This window comes from Patella vulgata, chromosome 6, assembly GCF_932274485.2.
Source record: "Patella vulgata chromosome 6, xgPatVulg1.2, whole genome shotgun sequence".
Taxonomy (NCBI): Eukaryota; Metazoa; Mollusca; class Gastropoda; family Patellidae; genus Patella; species Patella vulgata.
In genome coordinates this window covers 44,116,728-44,139,898 of record NC_065884.2, presented here as the reverse complement: position 1 = coordinate 44,139,898, position 23,171 = coordinate 44,116,728, and the positions used below count along the sequence as shown (strand labels likewise).

Here is a 23,171-nt window from a genome sequence, read left to right as displayed (position 1 = left end):
CTTGTTTTGTTTGGGTTTTTTGGGGGTGGGGGTAAAATTAGAATATTTATGTGAAACTATAGCAAGACATAATTTACAGCAAAATGTGTCTGTGATGTGAACGAGAAGTGTATGTCTAATGCGACCGCAGGTTATTTCAGGAAACATAATGATGCTGTTCCGGAAGACTTTGTGTCACTAGTTGACAAGGATAAACAAGCAGGGTCCTACCAAGATATGAAGTCGATAACAAATAAAGGAACCTTAGAGGAATGTTTGTTCAAAATGGATTTCCATAAAACATTTCACCTGTACATGACAAATTGGCAACATGTTCGAGATCCAGCCCGCGCACTCGATGGTCTATCAAAATGAGAACCTTTGTTTCACTATTGTCAGCGATAAGCTGCTATTGTCACTTCGAACATATCTCATATCATTATTGATAACTTCCACACCGTTCAGATTTTTTCTGGCGAATTTCTTAACCGGGTAATTATGCTGTTTATTTATATAACAGGTGAACGAAGAAGTTTTTTTTTTGGGGGGGGGGGGGCATAGAGCACATCAATTAAAATATTTCCACGAATTATTAAACAAGATAAAATTTCCGTTTAGCCTTTATTGGACCATTCTTTAACAGTAACGGTGGTCTTTGATTTCTCAACTATGGATTATTCTTTGTGTTCGTTGATATTTTCCCGCATTCCTGTTCATGTACCTTGGAAGGATAATGCTGTCGCCCTCTTTGAAAAGGAACCACTATGGCTCAGTGACTAAGGCGCTGGCTCACAAACCAAAAGATACCCGGTAATGATCGAGAACGTCCCCCTCTCTCTTTGAAGCATCTCTACGTTTACACCGAAAAGAAAAAAAAACAGCGCCCCACCCCCGACTCCCAGTAGATTTGCTAGTGACATCAGCAAATAACATACCAAATGGCCTTTCACTGTATAGTTTACGAAGACTATGCCCATATATTTGTTTTTTTTATACGAAGCAATTAAGCGATTTACAATATTTGTCAAGCTTTTTAATAAAACTGCGATGAACTTAATTTTTGTGTTTGATTACTACACAGTCCAATACCGCTTTTTACTCTCAGGTATGCTTCAGCAATTAATCTATCCTTCGGTTTAAGATTTAATAATCAAGGAGCTTCGAACCCGTTTTGTTAAGTTTAACATAGGAACCTTACCTGGAGTGGAAAAATCCAAAACGAAACTAAAATATGGTCCAGATATTTACAAGGCGATGTGTCGCACAAGCATTGACGACCAGCTGTTTCCGATGAAATATTGTTAACAGACCGACACGTGGCAACTATCCCGATATGTAATACACGCGTTTTTACACGAACATATATTACTACATGTATGAGAAATAACTACAACTACAAAATCAATATAATTGTAATGATATTAAATAAAATAAGGTTTACTGTATAATTGTGTTAAATTCTAAGATTGTTTGTTTTTATTCATGTGTAAGCCGATTTCTTCACAAATTACATAGTTTTATGCTGACCCAAAAAGTGCGCAAGGTAACAGAGCAGCGGGACGATTTTGAACAATATAGGCCCTACTGATGAGATCTATCGATAGTTATCTCATTATTGCGATCATGAGAATGAGACGGGTTTAATGTCCTACCTATCTGAATGACAAACCTTATGACAAAATAAAATAAAACAAAGAGAAAAGAAAATGAAACAAGCAACCCATTCTATTACCCTCTTTAATCATAACTGTTAGAATTTAGTACATCATGTTTATAATTATCAATATATTTATAGATATGGTCTCCCTGTCAACTTCCAAGCCATTGTAATTCATCCTAATAAAAGATCCAATAAACGTTTAAGAGATGTTTTGAATCAGTTTTATAGTCATCTAGATACAGCTTTATCACATGTTGAGCATGTCCAAAACAAACGCCAAGGTTCTGCGATCTGGGGGAGGGGGGGGGGGGGTCACGGCGCCTAATTAAGTGGGTAAGACGCTGCCTCGCAAGATTGGAGGTTGGATGTTCGATCCCTGTATTTGCCGAGAAAGTTCATCCAGATTTTCCGGCATAGTTCCCCCTTGTCAGTGATGCTGGACGGAGGGCCTGACAAGGACAGCTGTCTAGTCGTTCGAATAGTACGAAAAACCATGGTCCCGTAACCCGTTTACACATTGGCGTGCACGTAAAAGATCGCTTGACAGTTGGAATTCGATATAAGAGTAGGCCGTAGTGCCGCTGTCCGGGCAAAATTTCCTTCATGGCACACTGTATGGCGTATGTCCGTCTTCTGCGAGTCTTCATGATTAGCCCCGTTCGGAGCAGAACAGTAGGACGTTAAACCCCATTTCATTTCATTTCATTTTCTGCGATCTGCGTCAGTTCAAGGGTTTTCTTAAAGGTAAGTAAAAATACTTAATTTTCCCACTTAACCAAAGGCTCTATTTTACATATACTTGGCTATGTGAAAAACTTAACTGCACACTTAAAATATGGAATGCCCACATTAGCCAAAAAGAATGAAGTTTTAACTTATGGAATGCCCTCCACTGCCATAAGTCATGAATTACCCACGTAGCATATAAGTTAAAGTTATTCCCCCTTAAGAGCACCACGTTGATATTACCATGCAGGAAAATGTTTTCCACAGTATTATATTCTAACGCATGAAAATAGTATGACTATGAATTATGATAAATTATGATAGTACGCATCCGTTGCCGGAACAGTTTTTTTCGTAGATGTTTTTCAAAAACAATATATTTCAATAGTTATCGACTTGTGGTAGTATAATGATAGATATTGTAGACTAATTATTTTAACAATAAAATAAAACCAAGTACGAACAATCCCAACCATTAGTCAAAATTCGAAGTCCTAAAAATGGTATCGGGAAAATAGTGTAATCAGCAAATGGACTGTTCACCATGTACAAAATATATGATGAACATTGCAGCAGGTGTCGGGAAAAGTAAGCTTAGGCTGCCTGGCGCCACACCCGCAATAGCTGCATCCGAATCATTAGAAGAAATCTCGGTAAAATAGCTTTATCAGCAAATGGACTGTCCGTATGCATAATACACATGATGAACTGCAGAAACAGATGTCGTAGACATAATCAGGAAAATAGACGCGTCAATTAAATATATCTAGAATAATAGCCGAAAGATACCATAAATAACGAATAGAAAACAACATTTAGCAATAAGCCATGGCGACTTGCTATAAAAACCAGGCGATTCAAAGTTCATACATCAGTGTGTATGATGATCATCTTGAAATTTCTAAAAATCTGACCAGATTAGTCACCGTGATCACGCGGTAGCAACCCACGTGCAGGCGCGACGCACGTAGAAGACGTGTGTTAAGCGTGGTTAGAGTGCCGCGAGTTTGCCGTTGCCAAACTAATAGGAACGCGCCGTGAGAAAGCGGTATAATCGCACATGGTAAGAACGCGACTTTTTTCAAGTTTGTAATTTTTTGGCACATTTTCTCGCGTTGTGTTCAAGTTCGCCGGCGACCTTGTGCATTTTTCTGGTCGCCTTACGGTCGCAGCAGCGCAGTAAGGATGCCGCCCGGTCGCAGTTTATCGCCTCTTCCATATGTGCTAGGTATTAGTATTCTAAGCATCCTGGCATAATTTTTAATTTTTTGGACCACAGGAACAGTGCCGACTAATCTATCCTAGTTGGGGGTCGTGTTATTTTGGGCGTGTCTGTTAGGGGCAACCCACCGCACAAACTGTCTGGCAGTGGTCACTCATGATTCCTGTGGTGGTACTGAACAACTCCAAAGCTGTTTTAGGTGGTACAGATTTGAGCTAATCTAACCTAGCTTTGGTCTGGAAATTAGATAACTCTTGTCAGGGATACTCCATCACTGCAAATGTCTGGCAATTACATAGCTCTGTCAGGGGTACCCCACCACTAGAAATGTCTGTCAGAGTGTTTTGTAATACCTGAAGATGTACGGTACATTGCTGTGCGATTTTCATGTGGTACACTTTTGAGCTAATCTAGAATAGTTGGGGGGCATGGCATTTTGGGCGTGGAATACCACACCCACCACCAGAAACCCGGCAGACTTACATTCTGATGATACCAGATATACATACATTGATACCATATAGGAGAAAATTGGTACACTTTTCAGCTAGGTTAACCCCCTGGGCTCCTTGCCAGGCACCCAGTCCTGCACCACTAAAGATAGGTTGCCGTGCAACGAAACATACGCCGACAGCAGCTAAGTCGTCCGGGCAGTCAACAAGAGTTGTCGCATATTTTTTCTTTTGTCGGTAATGAAACATTTATAACACACTAAAATCTGATTAAGAGTATAACAATTCATTAAGTAATTATACGAAAATCATTAGAAATTGTTTGGCGTTTAGTTCTGCCCCCTGGTAACATTAGTATACGAAACATTTAATATCATGGATTTAGCTGTTCAAGTTATCCAGATTCATTGAAAATCAATATACATGTACTTGTTCGTCTCATGGCAAGTCATAGACGGCATACAACTGTACACACAGACTAGTCATAGACACGTAGAATGACTAAAACTAAATAAAGAAAAACACAGCTATGAACTTATTTTATTGCAGTGATTCGAATTTCATCAGTCAAATAGCTGGCTTCTTTAGTGAATAATTCTCTTAGTGTGCCGTTCAAAATTTCGCGGTACACCGGTTGAGAATCACTATACTACTCTGGAGCATCACAAGATGGACATAACTCTGATAGTAATTATCGGAAATCATTGAAAATCAATAGGCTTCTTCGTCTCACGACCTTAAACACTGTGTATAAATTTAAAGTCAATCGGATATTAACTTTAGCCTCTAGATCGTCCACAAGATATTTCAAAGAGATCAAGGGTCATAACTCTGGCAGTAATTATCGGATATCATTGAAAGTCAATAGGTTTCTTCGTCTCATGACCTTATATAAACACTATGTATTATATAAATCCAAAGTCAATCGGATATTAACTTTCGTCTCTAGAGCGTCCACAAGATATTTCAAAGTGATCAAGGGCCATAACTCTGGTAGTAATGATCTGGAAATCTCATGACCTTAAACACTGTGTATAAATTTACGGACCAACGGGGGCGACGACAATATACGACCACATTACAACGTGGGCGTATAAAAAGGGGAAATCAGGTTGGAAATCACGGGCTCCCAATTTTTCATTGAGTCAAAAGAAGAACAGTAGTGAATGTTATTACTACAAACACAGATATCTCCATGACGGTATTTTCATACAGTACAAAGTTTAAATATGGGATTTCTTTTCTTTTTAAATATTTTAACCCATTCTATGTTTACAACATTACTCATAGCTTGATTTATGCAACATTTCTTATTCTAATTTTATTGGACCTCAATGTCGACTTTTTGACCCAAGTTTACATTTCTCAACTTGACAATTTTGACCTGATGGGATTAAAAAAAAATCCTTACTCGACGCCTATTTGACATGGTTTTTCCCATTCCATATCAGGGTTAATAAAATTTTAACTCATTTGGATATTTAACCTAATACAACAATTGTGTCTGACTGGGGATCACGGTGGCTAAGTTGGTAAGACACTGGCTCGCTAGCCTGGGGGTCGGGTGTTCGATCCCTGCATTGGCCGAGAAAGTTCAACCAGATTTTCCGGCGTGGTTCGCCTTGTCAGTGATGCAGGACAGAGGGCCTGACAAGGACAGCTGTCTAGTTGTTCGGATGGGACAAAAAACCGAGGTCCAGTGTACACATTGGCGTGCACGTAAAAGTTCCGTTGACAGTTGGAATTCGATATAAGAGTAGGCTGTTCGAGCAAAATTTCCCTCTTAGCACACTGTATGGCATATGCCCGTCTTCAGAGCAGAACAGTAGGATGTTCAACCCCAACCCCATTTCATTTGGTGTCTGACCTTGTGGACAGAGAGAGAGAGAGAGAAATGGGGTTTAACGTCCACTCGACACAAACTAGGTCATTTTGGGACTAACATATGGTTTAATTTTATTTCAATAATTCGCTTGCGCGTAGGGGTCTTTAGCAGTGGGAGGTGCGAGGAAACCGGAGGACCCAGAGAAACCCCACGAGGTTGGACAGGCGACCCTACTCCTTGTCACGTACAACCAGGGATTCGAAACCACGCCAGTCGACTCAATGACAGACTTTATGATACAGCGCGCGCACGCTAACCATTCAGCCATCCACCCCCCCCCCAGACAGATAGAAGTGATGACTTTGTAGACCACATTTAAATGGGGATATAAAAAATAATTATCAACAAAGCAAATATTTAACAATACTATGAAATTGACAATACTTTATTTTGGTTATTACACGTTCGCCATATTTATATAGAGTCGGTTTGACTCACACTTTGCACAAACATCATGTTTACAAAATGAAACCATGTTTCAGCAACTATAGTACCATAAATTTTGTGTCATTAAGAAACCCCTTTTTGCAACTAAACCTATAATTGCATACACTTAATTCCAGCTTTTCAAAATGTAGGGCCTATACTTTGTTTTTCTAATTTTAATCTTCTCAAAACGAAAGATCAAATTGTGAAGTGGTAGACATTCAGGTAAATTTCAACAGGTATTCACAATAGTATGTACTAAACTAATCAAACAGGAGGCTATGTTCATCAATATTTCTAAAGTAGCACTATTTAAACTTCTGATCATGTTTCTTCATAACTTACATATATTTTAAAAGATGATTAAAACAGCAAAATTATGTTACAGATATATAATACAGGCTATCATAAGACACATCAAGTTCTAATATACAGAAGCAAGCTTCAGCTCTCCTGGTCTTGTCTACAATATCATTTTTGTGGAAGCAGACTCTAAAGAACCAAGGTACTTACACACTAAGCTTGCATAAATCAATCAGTATCTAACCCACTAGAAGGAAAAAATAAATACAAAGTACAATATGGGCGTATAAAATTCTGTCAACAGCTCTGATCTGAAATTACCAACATGTAGACCTACAACTGACGAGGGACTATGGAGGATAACAATATACATACATATTATATATGGGAAGGACACCAGACACTGATGATGAGAATATACACACAACTACATTAAATATTGATGTATAAAAATCAAATAACATTGTTCATGTTAATAATCCTCTTAGGGAATTTTACAACCAGCACAAACACAAAATGACCTACACAAAGATTGAGCTCAATGTATTGGTTGACTAGTTTTCATATAATTTAATTGCATTTACATTTTATTAGACTATTATTTGTACAACAGGGACTAAAAATTGCAATTTATATTATTTTAGTTCTAGAGTAAAGTAGAAATTTGCCATCCATGTGCTAGAGACTGTAGCCTAATATTGACGAGAACAGTAAGAAATATCTATTATTTTCTGGAATGTTTGTGGAAATATAGTAATATATTGTATATGGAATTCAAGTATAAAGTAAATACAAAGACGGTTATTATTTCTATTCTATAAAACTGTGTTATATAAATATTGAATATATTAACGAGGCTCAACTAAATCTAGTAATATTTTATAGGAAACATAGGGATAATAATCTGTTCCACCCATGCTTAATCCTGGTATATCCATATCCTAAAATATAAAAGAAATCAGTAATTATTTTTTACACGGTTTTAACACAAACAAGAACCCAAGCTGTCAAATCACACATTAATATTTGCCATCCTTTATGTTGACAGTGTACCATTATTTCAAATATTGTACAGACAACGTGCCAATCATACATTTAGATCAGAGGCTCAGTGAAAGTGGGGAGGGGGACACGGCATACAGACTGGAGGCCAACCATGAAACTATACAATTGTTTTTTGGACAACTAGTTTCATTACGTATAGCAATCGTCATACAAACCAAATCGGAGAGATTTCAATTTGACAGTTTTTAAATATTTTTGAAACAGGTTTCAAAGTGTTTTGGTCCTGTTCTGCAAGATCTTTTTCGATTTGACACCTTTTATGTATTTTTGATACAGGTTTCAAAGTTTTTTGGTCCTGTTGTGCAAGATCTTTTTCAACATTCTAAAGTAAACGTACGGTACTAAGACCCCCTACAGATAAATTTTAAATGTTCATATTATTAATTAGAACAGGTTTTTCTTCAATCTGATTAAAACACAGATCCTATTTCGTTTTATTATTTTATAGTTCAAAATTTTGTTTTACTTGTCTTCACAACACTAGGATCTGGAAGAGTTGTTATATAACAGGATTTTAGTTGATGTGAGGAATTGGCCAATGAAACGGTCTGTTACGGCGATTGATTAATCAATGTCTGACGTCATAGAGTCAAAAGCTGCTCATATGACCCCTGACGCCACCTCACAGTACAACAGGTCAGATCTTCATGTAGTGTAGGCCATTGAAAGTATAAAAAAACGAAACGAAATATAGATCTGAATTTTAATCAGATTGGTTTCTCTTTATATTTTAAGCAGACGTGTATTGCGTTAAATCTTCCTACTGCAAAAACAGAAATTTGAATTTAGCAAGTTTACAATTTTATTGAAAGAGTGATTAGTTTTGATCATTTTCAGCATGTTTTCATGATACAAGAATGGCTGCATATTCATTTCAGTGTACAAGACCTCATTTGACCTTTGACTCCGAATATCTTGAAAGCACCCCAACGGAAGACTGATTACCACTCGGCATCGTATTCTACACATATACTATAGGAAAGTTGGGTCTGGTTTTGTGCCCATTTGATGAACCCACGCCCCTCTGCACTCAGCCTCCAGACTAATTATTTATACTAGATGACAATTCAACTCATGTGACAAATTTATTGAAAGGCATATCAGGATTCGACTTTGTTCATCCTTTCACCTTAATGAACAATCCCACTGAGTTTTCATTATTTTTAGGGAACATATACAAAGGAAATATATTAACATATCAATGTATTTACTTACATCACCACCTTGTGATAAAGCTGTATTATCTAGATGACTATACAACTGATTCAAAACATCCCTTAAACGTTTATTGGATCTTTTATTAGGATGAATTACAATGGCTTGAAAGTTGACAGGAAGACCATATCTATAAATATATTGATAATTATAAACATGATGTACTAAATTCTAACAGTTATGATTAAAGAGGGTAATAGAATGGGTTGCTTGTTTCATTTTCTTTTCTCTTTGTTTTATTTTATTTTGCTATGCTTTATTCTATTTTGTTGTAAGGTTTGTCATTGAGTCAACTGGCGTAGTTTCGATTCCACGTTTGTACGTGACAAGGAGTAGGGTCGCCTGTCCAACCTCGTGGGTTTCCTCCCACTGCTAAAGACCCCTACACGCAAGCGAATTATTGAAATAAAATTAAACCATGTGTTAGTCCCGAAATTACCTAGTTTGTGTTGAGTGGACATTAATCTCTCTCTCTTCTATTTTGTTTGTAGTGCTTTATTTCATTTTATTTATGTTTTATTTTGTTTGCTTGTTCTGTTTATTTTAGTTTGTTATAGTTATATTTTATTTTCTTCCAAAATAAAACACCAGCAGCATTTGGAGAACTACATACAGGGCCTGACAAATGTTACAAATTTCTGAATTTGTGACAGTGTCTTAAGTCTGACTGCTAATAGCCAGAATGAATTAAATAAATCACTTTTACCAAAACCTAGAAAAAGATTTGATCCCTTTAGTTTTGAAATTTACAATGCTCCTGTGTGTTTTTGTCTGTATCGCTGTTGTTCGTGTTACCCCATAAGCTAGCCATCTAAACAGTTCAAATTACTAATTAACTTAGTGCTTATGATACATATAATCTATTTATTAATGACCATACACAATATTGTACAAAGTTGGCAGGGGCAATAACTATAGAGGTAATTATTAAAAATATTCAAATCTTTGTCGCATTACTCTGAATAATGTTGTTAAAACACTTATATACCTCAATACAGATTCAACAAACACTCTTAATGCCTTCACGTGAATCCAAGCAGCAAAGCATTCACCAAAATTCACTTTTAACCATTTTACGAGTGGACCCTAGAATGATAAAACAGAAATTTGCATATACATTTAGAGAAATGTTTTGAAGAAATTCACAGAATCTTTAAATAATTAGTAGCATCCATAATGGTTTAGGGTAGTAATGATGGATAATTGACGCACAAAAACAAAACAAAGATTGAAAGTGTGATATGTTTTGGAAAGAGTAAGCAAACCCTGTCCATTTGTCTGTATATAAAGCATCGCTATGCAGTGTGCTATCTAGAAAATTGGCCCGGACACTGGTACTACAGCCTATGCTATTTCGAATTCAAAGTGTCAATAATTCTTTTGTCAGGCCCACCATCCTACATTAGTGAAATAGTGAAACCATACTGGAAAATCAAGTGCCTGCGTCTTGCCTACTGAGCCATGGTGGCCTCAAAAATAAACAGACTATACTGATGCTCTGTATGATTTACCCTGGTTTACACAGTAAGATTTCACTATATAAATCTAATTTAAAGAGGATACTTACAAATTGTTTCTTTTTATCTGCTTCTAGTTTAGTTAATTCTGTTTTACCCGATTGAATTTCTTCTTCACTGTAGGTAAAGTCTCGTACACTAAATCTAGGAAATAATTATAAAACGTGTAAGATATGTTGCCATGGATTAACTGTCACACAAAATAAAATTCCATGATCCTGTGTCCCGTAAATGAAAACAATATAGAGCTGTCTTAAAAAACAAGAGAGGGAGAGAGAAATCGGGTTTAACATCCAATTGACACAAACTAGGTCATTTTGGGACTAACACATGGATCAATTTTATTTCAATAATTTGCTTGCGTGTAGGGGTCTTTAGCAGTGGGAGGAAACCCACAAGGTTGGACAGGTGACCCTACTCATTGTCACGTACGACCGAGGAATCGAAATGCGAATTGAATCTGTTTTTGACAGATATTCTTATTGGAGATTAAAATTTAACAATATTGTAGTTTGTAAGCAAGAGATTCAACATTCCTCAAATGAAGAACAGTAGCTGTAAATTACTTCCTGATATATTGATGACACCTATCAATCCTAATCAAACTTTCAACAAATATTTTAAACAGTATTCCAGTAATAAACTTACTTATTTTCTCGACAGTGATGTTTAAATTCATCAACCACTCTTCTAAATAATGTCACTGTACATAATACATTTTCATTATCATCAAATATCTTCCTGATAAAAAAAAGTAATAATATTTAAAAATTTAAAATTAAACTACTGTATATCACATCAAACAATTAATCAAAGGATATTTTCTATGGATCATGATACAGTTAAACATGGATTATGTGGTTGAACCTGCATAGCTGAAAATGTATGAAAATGTCATTTGAACCTTTGCACCAACAGTGAAATGGCTGTATATTCTGGTCATTGTTTGTCACATTCATAGAAATATCATTTGTATGTCAGTATGGTAGATAGATAGATGTATATATATAAAATTAGAACTAATTTGGGGGTCCCTTTAAAATTGGGGGCCCTGGCTACAGCGCAGTCGATCGCCCCTTTCACCCTCCCCTTAATAGTTAATTTGTGGACCTGGACATCTAAAATAAGACTGCTATCAATCAACATATATCTAGTGCCACTATTGATCACATTGTGGTGATTCAATGAAAAAAAGGAAGATTAAAATGGTCAAAGACTGAATGAGTTACAGACACAAAAAATAAACCTGATAATACTAAGTATTTGATGTAATTTAAATTGGAGACAACTAATTAATATATTTGGAGGCAGACCACCATTGATTTTACCCATAGACTTTAATGTCAATTCTATAGACTCTTTGCCTGGCTTCAACTTTTTCCCAAATTGCCGCTGAGCAAGAGATAATTACTTTGATTTTGGGAATTAATGCATAATACTAATTGAACAAGGATATCAACTTGTACATTATAGTTTACTTACTTTGATGATCTTGGTACCACCATGTCAGTCAGTTTCTCATATTTTAAATTCCAATCATTAATCATTGCTCTAAAACAAAATGAAACAAAAATCATAATGTTTACATCGACTTATATATGGTCACACTTCATTTGCGGATACAAAAACAATGAGAGATTCACACATTGTGAATAATATATATATTTTGAATAAGAATTTTACTAAAAAAAATACATATACATACTTTGGTACAACCACAACAAGTGTTGTTAGATATTCTGAATCTAAGACAAAATCATCTCTTTTAACCATATCACCTAGATTACGGGTTAATAAACTTCCACTGTAAAATATAAAACAATTAAGTTAATAAACTTCAACTGTAAAATATAAAGTAATTATAAACTTCCACTGTAAAACACAATGAAACTTTAGTTGATAACGTCTGTCATTGAGTCAAATGGTGAGGTTTTGATACCCAGCTGGTACATAACAAGGAGTAGGACAGCCTGCACAATTATGTGGCTTTCCTCCGGGTTACCGGTTTCCTCCAACAGCTAAAGGGAATTGTTGAAATAAAACTGAAACATATGTTAGTCCCGAAATCCAAATGTCTTAAATTGCTTTGTTTGATGAACTAAATGAAATATATAGTTGGGTTAGTTGGTTATCATCAGCATATATCTAATTATATCTCCAAATGATGTAGTGTATGCTATTAAACGCAAAGGGTACAGATTTGCTACACATAATCTTTTGCAATATAAATTAGAAAGTGACAGCGGAATAACTTTGACCACTTCTCTATAAATAATATTCCAAAGAATAAACACTTACGTAGCTTTACGCTCTAACGTCTGTAAGTTTCCCTTTAAATTATTATAGGATGTGGCTTTAGTCTTCAGATCTGATTCTATTTGATTAACTTGCTACAAGTAAAAATAAAATCAATATATATATCACGTGAAAATTTCTTTACAGGCAAATACTTCTACAAAATCCAAGTGGCCAGTTTGGAATTAAGGCATCTGTCACAATCATTGTCAAGTACAAATTTAGGCTTTGTAGGGCACAATCCCTCTTTACAGGTCATTGTTTTTTATAGCTATGCAGCAGAGGTCCATCAATGTTTGAATTGACCAATGAGTCTTGAGCAATTTTAAGACAAATGGTCCTGACCCTCATGTTATATAGGCCTACTGACAAGACCAATTTAGAACTTATGTTCTAGCACTCACAGATGACAGTCAGACAGTTTGGAGAAACGATAATATACATGTACGACAACATTACAATGTGGGCAAATAAAAAGGGATAAAAATACGGGTTCATGGCAAATATGAGATGTACTGTCGCAACTTCATATTGCAATGTATTCGGCAATACCACACTAAACTACTCACCTTAGCAATTATTTCAGAAATACTTTTAAGGGACTGTTTAATAGGATACTTGGCTAGATCCCATTGAAAACGCTGCAGATAGTTAGCAGGTGGTGCTGAAATATATAATGATCAAACAAAGACATATATATATACTTAAAGTTGAATCCGGAAAGAGACGGAAAATAAACTTATGATTGGGTATTCCCACCTAATTGTCGGGATTCCATCTTTAATGTTGTATGCATCAATTCTTGAATTCTTCTACGCCAATAAAAGTGTGTAAATGTGACACAGGATTATCTGAGAACCAGAACATTTCTTTTATATGGCTTTGATTAAAATATGCTATCTGAGTTATAAGGTATTATTACCTTCATTGACCTTAAGATTTGCTTGAAGTTTATCTCTTGTATCTTCTAAAACATCACCAATATACTGAGCAATTTTTCTTGTTACACTTAAAAAAAAACCAAATGTTTTTAGGCTTGATTGTTGTTCTTAAATGGTAGGAAAGAAAGGAGCAACTTAGGTCGCTTATAACTAAATGGGACATAAGAACAAAAATGTGGCTGAAAACCAATTCTAGTGAATGAATGGAATGAAAATGAAACTGTCTGATTCCTAATCATATGTATTCTACAAGGTTACATTTACATTCAGCTAAAAGCCCCATTTGTTAGACAGGCGAAGAAGATGATTTTTGCTCCTCCCTTGTTCACAAATGGCATTTAAAAATGTTAAAAGTTATTGTGTTCAAAAGCATCATCAAATCAAATGACTTATCACTGCTTGTATTCATCACCAAACTCAGTCCATACATTCACATAATGAACATCTACATTCTACTTCCATTAGAAGCAACGTTTTAGGTTAGTTCTCGTTAGTGCAAAAGCACATTGTTAGCTATGTGAACTCATATATAAAGTAGTATCAATTGTTTCACAAATAATAACCATCCCTTGTCTTGTGCACAACACCCATCACTAATAGTTAACTGGAGCTATAGTTTGGACCTGGACTTCTGAAGAAATAGGCTACTGGCGTCAAGATAACCTTCAAAGACAAGCAGAAGTCATAGGCCAAGTGATTTAAATGCAAATGTGCAACAAAAATTATCTTGTTTCAGAATTAAGCATGGCAACATATGTGAATGTTCTAACCTTTCACAGTAAACATCAAGTTTACCCAATTCATCAGACAGGCCAACTAATATATCCAATGTTCCAACCTGAAACAAAATTGATGACAACATTATCTACTTAATATATAAAGAAACTATATAATGATGGTTAAGTTATGTAGCAATAGTTATTTTGATATGCCCAAATGGTGTTGCTGTTCATATCTTTACATTGGAGAGGGTGTTTTGCCATACCGATTTAGATATTATAATTCTTAGTGGGCATTGTCCTAGGGTTATTTAAGTTTTTTTCCCCCTTGATTTGTCATATGCATGATAATTTTTGGTGAATGTTTGCTGTGAGCACTAAAAGCATGATCATTTGAGAATGAGGTTGTGAACCACTGGGAGGCAAGTAATGTTGGCGACCATGACTGCTCTGCTATTTGTATGAAAACGAGTAAACATTAAGCACACCTACCTTCAGGTCTGGAATTTGAAATTTAAAATTTGTTGACAGTTTTTCGGGACCTTGAGTTGCTGCATTTAGTCTTTCAAAGGTTTGTTGACAAGTCTTCTCCCCAGGAGCCGAGATGAGCCAAAATTCATTGGACATTTTCTTATGACTTGGTAGATCTAGGTAGATCTAAATAATTCTAAAATAAAAAAAATAAAAAATTTGAATTAAAACTGCTGCAATAACCTGATTCCAACATACTCCTACGAGGCTAATCATCTTCTATTTGTTTTTAACCCTTTAATGGTTAGCACGCGCGCTGTATCACGAGGCCTGTTATTGAGTCAACTGGCGTGGTTTCGAATCCCCTATTGTACGTGACAAGGAGTAGGGTCGCCTTCCCAACCTCGTGGGTTTTCTCCAGGTCCTCCGGTTTCCTCCCACTGCTAAAGACCCCTACGCGCAAGCGAATTATGGAAATAAAATTGAACCATATGTTAGTCCCAAAATGACCTAGTCTGCGTCGAGTGGACGTTAAACCCCATTTCTCTCTCTCTCAGTAAGCTTAGTCAAGAAGAGGGCAGGTTTATCACATGGAAACACGAGCTACTAAAAAGTTTTTATGACTAAAGTTGAACGTAATAGTAGGCTTTATTGTTCAAAATTAATACTGAAACACGGTTCCGATCATTCTCATAAACCAGGATGAAACAAGCCAACAGTGAGGCTGATGTCCCCCGCCGAAATAGGAAAATAATTACAGGACACATATAAATTTATCACAAATTATCTTTTACAAAGTATTGAACAATCAAACAGTATATCTTTACTTATAGTCTAAGCATACAATGTTTTTGATGGAATAATTATAGCATATTAAGGGGAAAACATGCTCTATGCCTACAGATCTAGAGTTTGGTTGTATCAACGGGTCTATTTTCCATCTTGCTGCAAGTTGTGCAAAGTTCACTGTTTTCTTTCTGTCATTAAATGTCAATTCATTATTGCATACTACATATTTAATTAATTTATAATAGTTTCTTTTTCAATTTGTTTTTTCCATTTATTTGTTTATTTACCTTGCCTATATTCATTGTATTGGATTGTATTGGAATTGCTCAATTGATGCTTTTATCAATACCTGGTTATAATAATTTTGAACATTTTAACTCAATTCGAAGGAGTGTGACGGACAGACAGACAAACAGACGACGGACAAACCATTTTAATAGTCCCCTGCTTTCTTCGAAAGGCGGGGGACAATAAGCATACACACCAATTTTGAACATTTTAACTCAATTCGAAGGAGAGTTATTGTGTTCCAAAGTCTCAGCAAATCAAATTGCTTATCGCTCTGCTTAATCTGAGCAGAAAATGCTCATTATCGATCTTAGTCAAGGTATTACTGTAATGAAACTATACACCAAGTTTCATCACTCTCACTTAATTAGAACTAAAGTTATAGTGTCCCAAAGCATCAACCAATCAAATTGTTTATCTACTTAATTAGAACTAAAGTTATAGTGTCCCAAAGCATCAACCAATCAAATTGTTTATCTCTGCTTACCCTAAGCGGAACGGACAGACAAACAGACAGACGGACGAACCCATTTTAATAGTTCCCTGCTTTCTTCGAAAGGCGGGGGACAATAAGCATGAACATTTACTCAATTCGAAGATCAACCAATCAAATTGTTTATCTCTGCTTACCATAAGCGGAACGGACAGACAGACAAACAGACAGACGGACGAACCCATTTTAATAGTTCCCTGCTTTCTTCGAAAGGCGGGGGACAATCAAAGTAGTAGAGTTATTGTTTTCCAAAGTCTCGACCAATCAAATTGCGTATCGCTCTGCTTACCCTGAGCAGAAAATGCTCATTATCAAACTTAGTCAAGGTATTACTGTAATGAAACTATACACCAAGTTTCATCAATCTCACTTAATTAGAACTAAAGTTATCGTGTCCCAAAGCATCAACCAATCAAATTGCTTATCTCTGCTTACCCTAAGCGGAAAATGCTCATCTTCGAACTCCATCAAGGCATTGACCTAATCAACACATACACCAAGTTTGAACATTCTAGCTCAATTAGGAAGAGAGTTATCGTGCCCCAAAGTATCAACCAATCAAATTGCTTATCTCTGCTTACCCTAAGCGGAAAATGCTCATCTTCGAACTCCATCAAGGCATTGACCTAATAAACACATACACCAAGTTTGAACATTCTAGCTCAATTAAAAGTTATCGTGTCCCAAAGCATCAACCAATCAAATTGCTTATCTCTGCTTACCCTAAGCGGAAAATGCTCATCTTCGAACTCCATCAAGGCATTGACCTAATCAACACATACACCAAGTTTGAACATTCTAGCCCAATTAGGAAGAGAGTTATCGTGTCCCAAAGCATCAACCAATCAAATTGCTTATCTCTGCTTACCCTAAGCGGAAAATGCTCATCTTCGAACTCCATCAAGGCATTGACCTAATAAACACATACACCAAGTTTGAACATTCTAGCTCAATTAGGAAGAGAGTTATTGTGTCCCAAAAAGTGTGACGGACAGACAGACGGACAGACAGACAGACGGACGAACCCATTTTAATAGTCCCCTGCTTTCTTCGAAAGGCGGGGGACAATTAGCACGTTTATCATATAGAGGACATGGACTGTTAAATTAATCCTGGCTTATAGAATTTACTGGAACCATGTCCTAGAACTAACAGCTACATTATAATATGTCCATTATATGTATATGTGGGTGTAACAACCATTTCTACTATAGGTCTTATAAACCTTATCTTTAGTGGACTGTCATTATTTTGATAGTTTCTGTTATTTTCATAGACCTAGGGGCAAAACTCATGATCACATGAATATATGGGAGTACAACCCTGATTTCTGTTCAAATCTGGTACAGTTAGTGTTAGTTGTATTTTACAGGTCTAACTTTATTTTTATGGACTATTGCACACTATACTGTATGTTTCAACTTTTTCCTTCTTGTTAATAATCATTTGGATGCGATAAAAAAACTGAGGTCATATGCACATCTTGGTGTGCACGTAAAAGAACCCATGACAGAATTCAATGGGAAAAATTTCTCTCAGAGTGCACTATCTGGCATATACCTGTCTTCCGTCTTCATTAACTTGGTTGGAGAAGAAAAGTAGGATGTTACATCAATTTTATTTATTCATTCATACCTTACAGGAGTGCAGGACTATTGATAAAGGGACAAAGACTGTATATTTTCTGAATATACTATTGTATGACCTATAAAGTACTGTTATCAATAAATACATAGTAATAAAGGTTCTACTTTTTACAGTTTATAGTAACACAGGAATTTGTCATGAGTGTAGATTTTGTTAGTTAATTCTTCTTATATTTAATATTTGCACCACTTTCACCTTCTAAACTTCAATCCATGTAGAAATAAAGAAGTCATGGGCAACAACAAAATTTTCATAATTTTGAAATAAACGGTTCTCTTAATTTGAGGTCTATTTTTTTTAAACAAACTAATAGTAGGCCTTCACAACCAATAATCCTACATGATAAAGATTAACCTTTTATTATTTCCCTTTTCTATACTTAGTTCTCGAAATCTAAGGTTTAATGTTTAATATATTTCTTAAAACTCATGTATAGAGTAGTGCTGGCATGATATATTGTTGAATTGATGTATCGCAATTCGCGTATTGAATCATGATACACTGTATCAATTTTTTTATTATTATTTATGTTTTTTTGTCACTTCAGTAACTAGCCTGTCACTCTCAATTATCCATGTCAAACATCATCCATAGTTAAACAAACACTTTAAACTGTTTTGGTCCTTATGAATATTGTGATACAAAACAGTTTTATTTCTTCGTTATCGACAGAACTAAAAATTCTCGCCATCCTGTTGTTTTCTTAGTAAATATCGACTTGTGATGAATCGGGATACGAATTGTATTGTAGCACCTGAATAGCGATACGTGTCGTATCGTGACTCCAGTCGCGATACCCAGCACTATTATAGAACACCACAGTTGAAATCCCACCTGTCTACTGATCAAATGTTAAAGAATTCTCCAGGAATATCAGCAAGAAAAAGACGAATTGGCTACAGGAAGCCATCCCATATGGAGATATAAACCTATGCTGAACAGAGATTAAGAGCTATATTATAATTGATGATAATATTTAAGATTATCTATCCCCCAAATACAGTGGTGGTGTTATATTATTTCATTTTTATCATCTCTTAAAATCTCATGGATTTAACAATTCTCTTCATCTTTCAGAAGAGGGATTGGCTGGTTGAATGTTCTAATGCATGCATTTCAGATCATAAGGTCTGTCACTTCTGGTTTCGATTCATGGGTTTTCTTCAGGCCATCTGGCTTCCTCCCAGTGCAAAAGACTCCTACGCGTAAGCGAATTATTGAAAAAAAGAGGTCCATGTGTTAGTTCTGAAATGGCCTGGTTTGTATTTTCTCTCTCTCATATTTCAGGTTATTAGGTCTGTAAAGTGGTTGTTATTATTGAAAATAAATGTACTAATTCATGCAAGTCTTGTCATTTTTATACCATTAAACCTATAATTAGATTCATTACATTTCCTCATTGTTTTAGGTCAAAAAATGGGTGAAATTGAACCTGGGCAAATCATCATCACAGCTTGATTAATTGCTACTCACTAATTTACTTTATCTTTCAGGGTTTTCAAAGTCAATATCTTTTTTTTTTCTTTTCTGATAAATTAAATCCTCTAATATCAACATAATTACCATGTTATTATTAATTAAATTTGCTGAGTGTTTCAAGTTGTTATCATTAAAACCTGATTAAATCTCTATTTCACAATCTTATTACCTATTAATTTACTTTCCAGGTAAATGTGACTTATTATTATATTAGATGTTATAAATAGCATTTTGATCAATTATTATTAGGCCCTACCATTTAAAAGCTTGTACGGTATTATCATATGTTTGGCATGACGGGAGTAAACATGTATCATTACTGGCATCATAACTTAGGCTACAGTAATACATTTAATTATAATAGGTCGCTTTCAAGGTTATTAGTGATGTCTCTTATTGGTCATCATTAATCAAGTTGGTGCTATTGTTGTTCACATAGATATAATGTCCCATCATTTCTTTCTAATTGCTTCATTGATGAAGTATTGTTCTTGTTCTTGTTCTTGCAAAGGCTCAGCGTTTGAAACTTGTTGTGATTGTTCCTTGGACAATTGTGCATCGATTGATTTGACATCACGGTTCCTGCTCAATTCTTGGTCCATAGTACCGTATCCTCATACTTGTTTATGTTTAATAACAATGATTAGAAGGAATAAAATAGTTGATTATCTGTTATTACCAGTAAATATAATTTTATGAAGAAAGGTCAATGTCCACATTGTGATAAAAGCGTTTATTTCAAAAGAAATTATGACAACGTATATTGAAAATTATTCGATTGAGGCTATTTTATCTTGCACAAAGCAACATTAAACATACATTATGCAAGAGCTAAATCTGTCTATCTAAATTATTAATTAAACATTAATTAACCTATCCAGACCATAATCAACTCTAGATGGCACCGCTAGCCTACGATCTTTAGTGAATTGTGAGCCAATTTACTTCACGACTTATTGATGAAATGGATAATCGAGACTATGCTGTTTATCGTACTGACCTTAGTAATGATGATCAAGGCTAGGCGGAAATTCAATCGCTTTGTTCTTAGTTCATAGTGGATCAATTTGAATTAAATTTTCAGAAAATTGCCTTTACATTATCTAGTTTTTAACTATTATAGTGAGAACTGCCAACTCGTTATCGAATCTCCCATAATGTATCTTTAAATGTACCAATCGTAGCAGACACCATATTGGTACAATATTGCAGCTAATCTGTTACCGGGTAGGTGTAATTTACATCTATCATTCATTTTCATAACCAAGGAAGCTAATTTTGATTTTAAACACAACATAGTCAAGATTTTAAACAAAACATTTCTGATTTTAAATCGATTATACATGTTAGCCTATCTCCACTCATTATAAATACATAAAATAAATGGTCAGAGTAGACTATGGCTGTTGATGAATGAATGCCAAAATCATACTGTTTGAATATTGATGTTTTTTGGGGGGTTTTCATGACTGTGTACGACTCTAGTCTAGTGGCAGCATTTTTTAAAAAATACCAGTGGCAGTACCCTTGCGGTTTTTAAAAGTGAATAGTAATTAATTAGTTACTGTAGGCTACACCATACATACCATTTACCATGCATTTCACTTGAGTTCCATGACAATCGCACATCAGTGAATATCAAATTTAACAAAATCAAATATATATATTTTGGATGATGATTTCAAAGAGGTTTAGCCCCCATAATATCTTCAAACATCCACAAAAAATCACTGATCATGTCATGGTAGAAGATGACTTTCGCTTCGTCACATGACAAACAAGGACAGATAAATTTCTGACGTTTTGTGTATTCCTTTCTTTTGTGATAAACTTTAGATTTAATTACGTGTAATAATGATTTAACTTTATAGCCTATTGCGAAATTGTCCAACTATAAGATTAGCCAACTTACTCTTTCAGAAGTAAATCGTCAGCAAACTGTCTCAGGATATCTAAATTGTGTCAATAAATGACAGCCTCCATATTGTGTTCACGTGACACCGTACACAAAACCAATCCACTCGGCAAACCTCGGTAGATTCCGGTACCCTACATTTAGATGTGGAGTACGGGAATCTGCCGAGGTTTGCCGAGTGGTACTGAAATCTGCCGAGTGAAAACCAATCGGTATTCTACGACTTTTTCGGTGTATTTGGATTCAGACTAGTAATAATTTAGTATTTTAATAAGATCCATGTCATTTCTTGGCCTATCAAATTTAATGAACATTTTGGTGATCTTTATCTTTAAAACCCAAAAAGTCCTACATATCACAATTATCTGATAAAAATATTGAAGGGAGTTGATCAACTTTATATATTGCTACACCCGGTGAAAGGAATATATTATCATAGGCTCTGACGTCATTTTTGTAGGCTACTTTCCTAATTTATGTTTTACTTCTTGATCCCTTCCGACTCTAAATGAAGTCAGACTTTTCAGCGGCACACAGATCCACTCAATATATCAAACTTGGCAGCCTGCACTACCTCAAAAGCACATGCGCGTGTCAAAGAGTGTGGGTGCATGTGTGATCTTGTATGCGTGTGGCGCGTGTGTGTGAGAGGGGTTGGGGGTTGCTGAACTATAACGTTTGTATTATAAAATAATATAAATTAACGGAACCGCCAAATGTGTGTGTGTGTGTGTGTGTGTATATAAAGGATACCAGCCATGTTTTAGCCCACCAGTTAATTTTATCCAGGTCACTGTTTAGAGTATCTGCGCATTGGGTAGGATCATCAATTTTGAGATAAAGGGAAATATCAACAGCGAAAAGTAGAAAGTTTGATGTGATATCATTCACAATATCATTTATATAAATGATAAAAAGGAGAGGATTGAGAATAGAGCCCTGTCGCGCACCCGAGGGAAATGAAGACTGGCATATACGCCATACAGTAGGCTATGCTATGAGGGGAAATTTTGCCCTGGCAGCGGCACTATATATGGCCTACTGTTATATCGAATTCCAAATGACAAGGGATCTTTGACGTGCACGCCAATGTAGGCTATATACAGGAGATATCGGTTTTTCGTCCCACCCGAACGACTAGACAGGTGTCCTTGTCGAGCCCTCCGCCCTGCACCACTGACAAGGAGAAACCACGTTGGAAAATCCCGATGAACTTTCTCGGCCAATGCAAGGATCAAACACGCGACCTCCAGGCTAGCGAGCCAGCGTCTTACCCACTTAGCCCCCGTGGCTACAACTCCCGCGGGAATGGTTAATCCCCATTTCGTCATCTTTTGTTAATTCTCGTTGAGTAACCAAATTTGGAATGACGGCCTTTTCGTCTTCCAGCCATCGGTCGAAAATGGTCATCTCCTGAGTAACCAGTTATTAGTTAAACAAAACCTGGGTTACCTGTGTATGGGTTATACAGATATTGAACACGTGCCTAATTCGGATTAAACACAAAATGAATACTTTTCAGCTGGAATTTCAGAGACGGCTAAGTTTTGAAATTTCGCTCTTTGCATTGAATGCGATACTCTAATACTAAACATGATAATCGTCACTAGTCTGAACATGATTTCAGAAGCTTTTAATTTAAGCCACGGCTCATATTTACGTCTACCTAGAGCTTGTTCAACTT

The 23,171-nt window shown here is 35.7% G+C and overlaps 1 protein-coding gene across 1 annotated transcript; it reads right to left on the bottom strand.

Moving 5' to 3' along the window:
• Positions 1 to 6,293: 6,293 nt before the first annotated feature.
• LOC126824751 (V-type proton ATPase subunit C 1) lies at positions 6,294 to 21,615 on the bottom strand. Its single transcript, XM_050554108.2, has 13 exons — positions 21,485 to 21,615; positions 14,898 to 15,072; positions 14,457 to 14,524; positions 13,668 to 13,753; positions 13,315 to 13,409; positions 12,749 to 12,840; positions 12,156 to 12,254; positions 11,933 to 12,001; positions 11,099 to 11,191; positions 10,501 to 10,594; positions 9,922 to 10,019; positions 8,934 to 9,063; positions 6,294 to 7,594 (listed from the first exon to the last, which is right to left on the bottom strand). The coding sequence occupies exons 2-13, from the start codon at positions 15,030 to 15,032 to the stop codon at positions 7,502 to 7,504; spliced, it is 1,152 nt and encodes a 383-aa protein (XP_050410065.1). The 5' UTR covers positions 15,033 to 15,072; positions 21,485 to 21,615; the 3' UTR covers positions 6,294 to 7,501.
• Between the last annotated feature and the right edge of the window lie 1,556 nt (positions 21,616 to 23,171).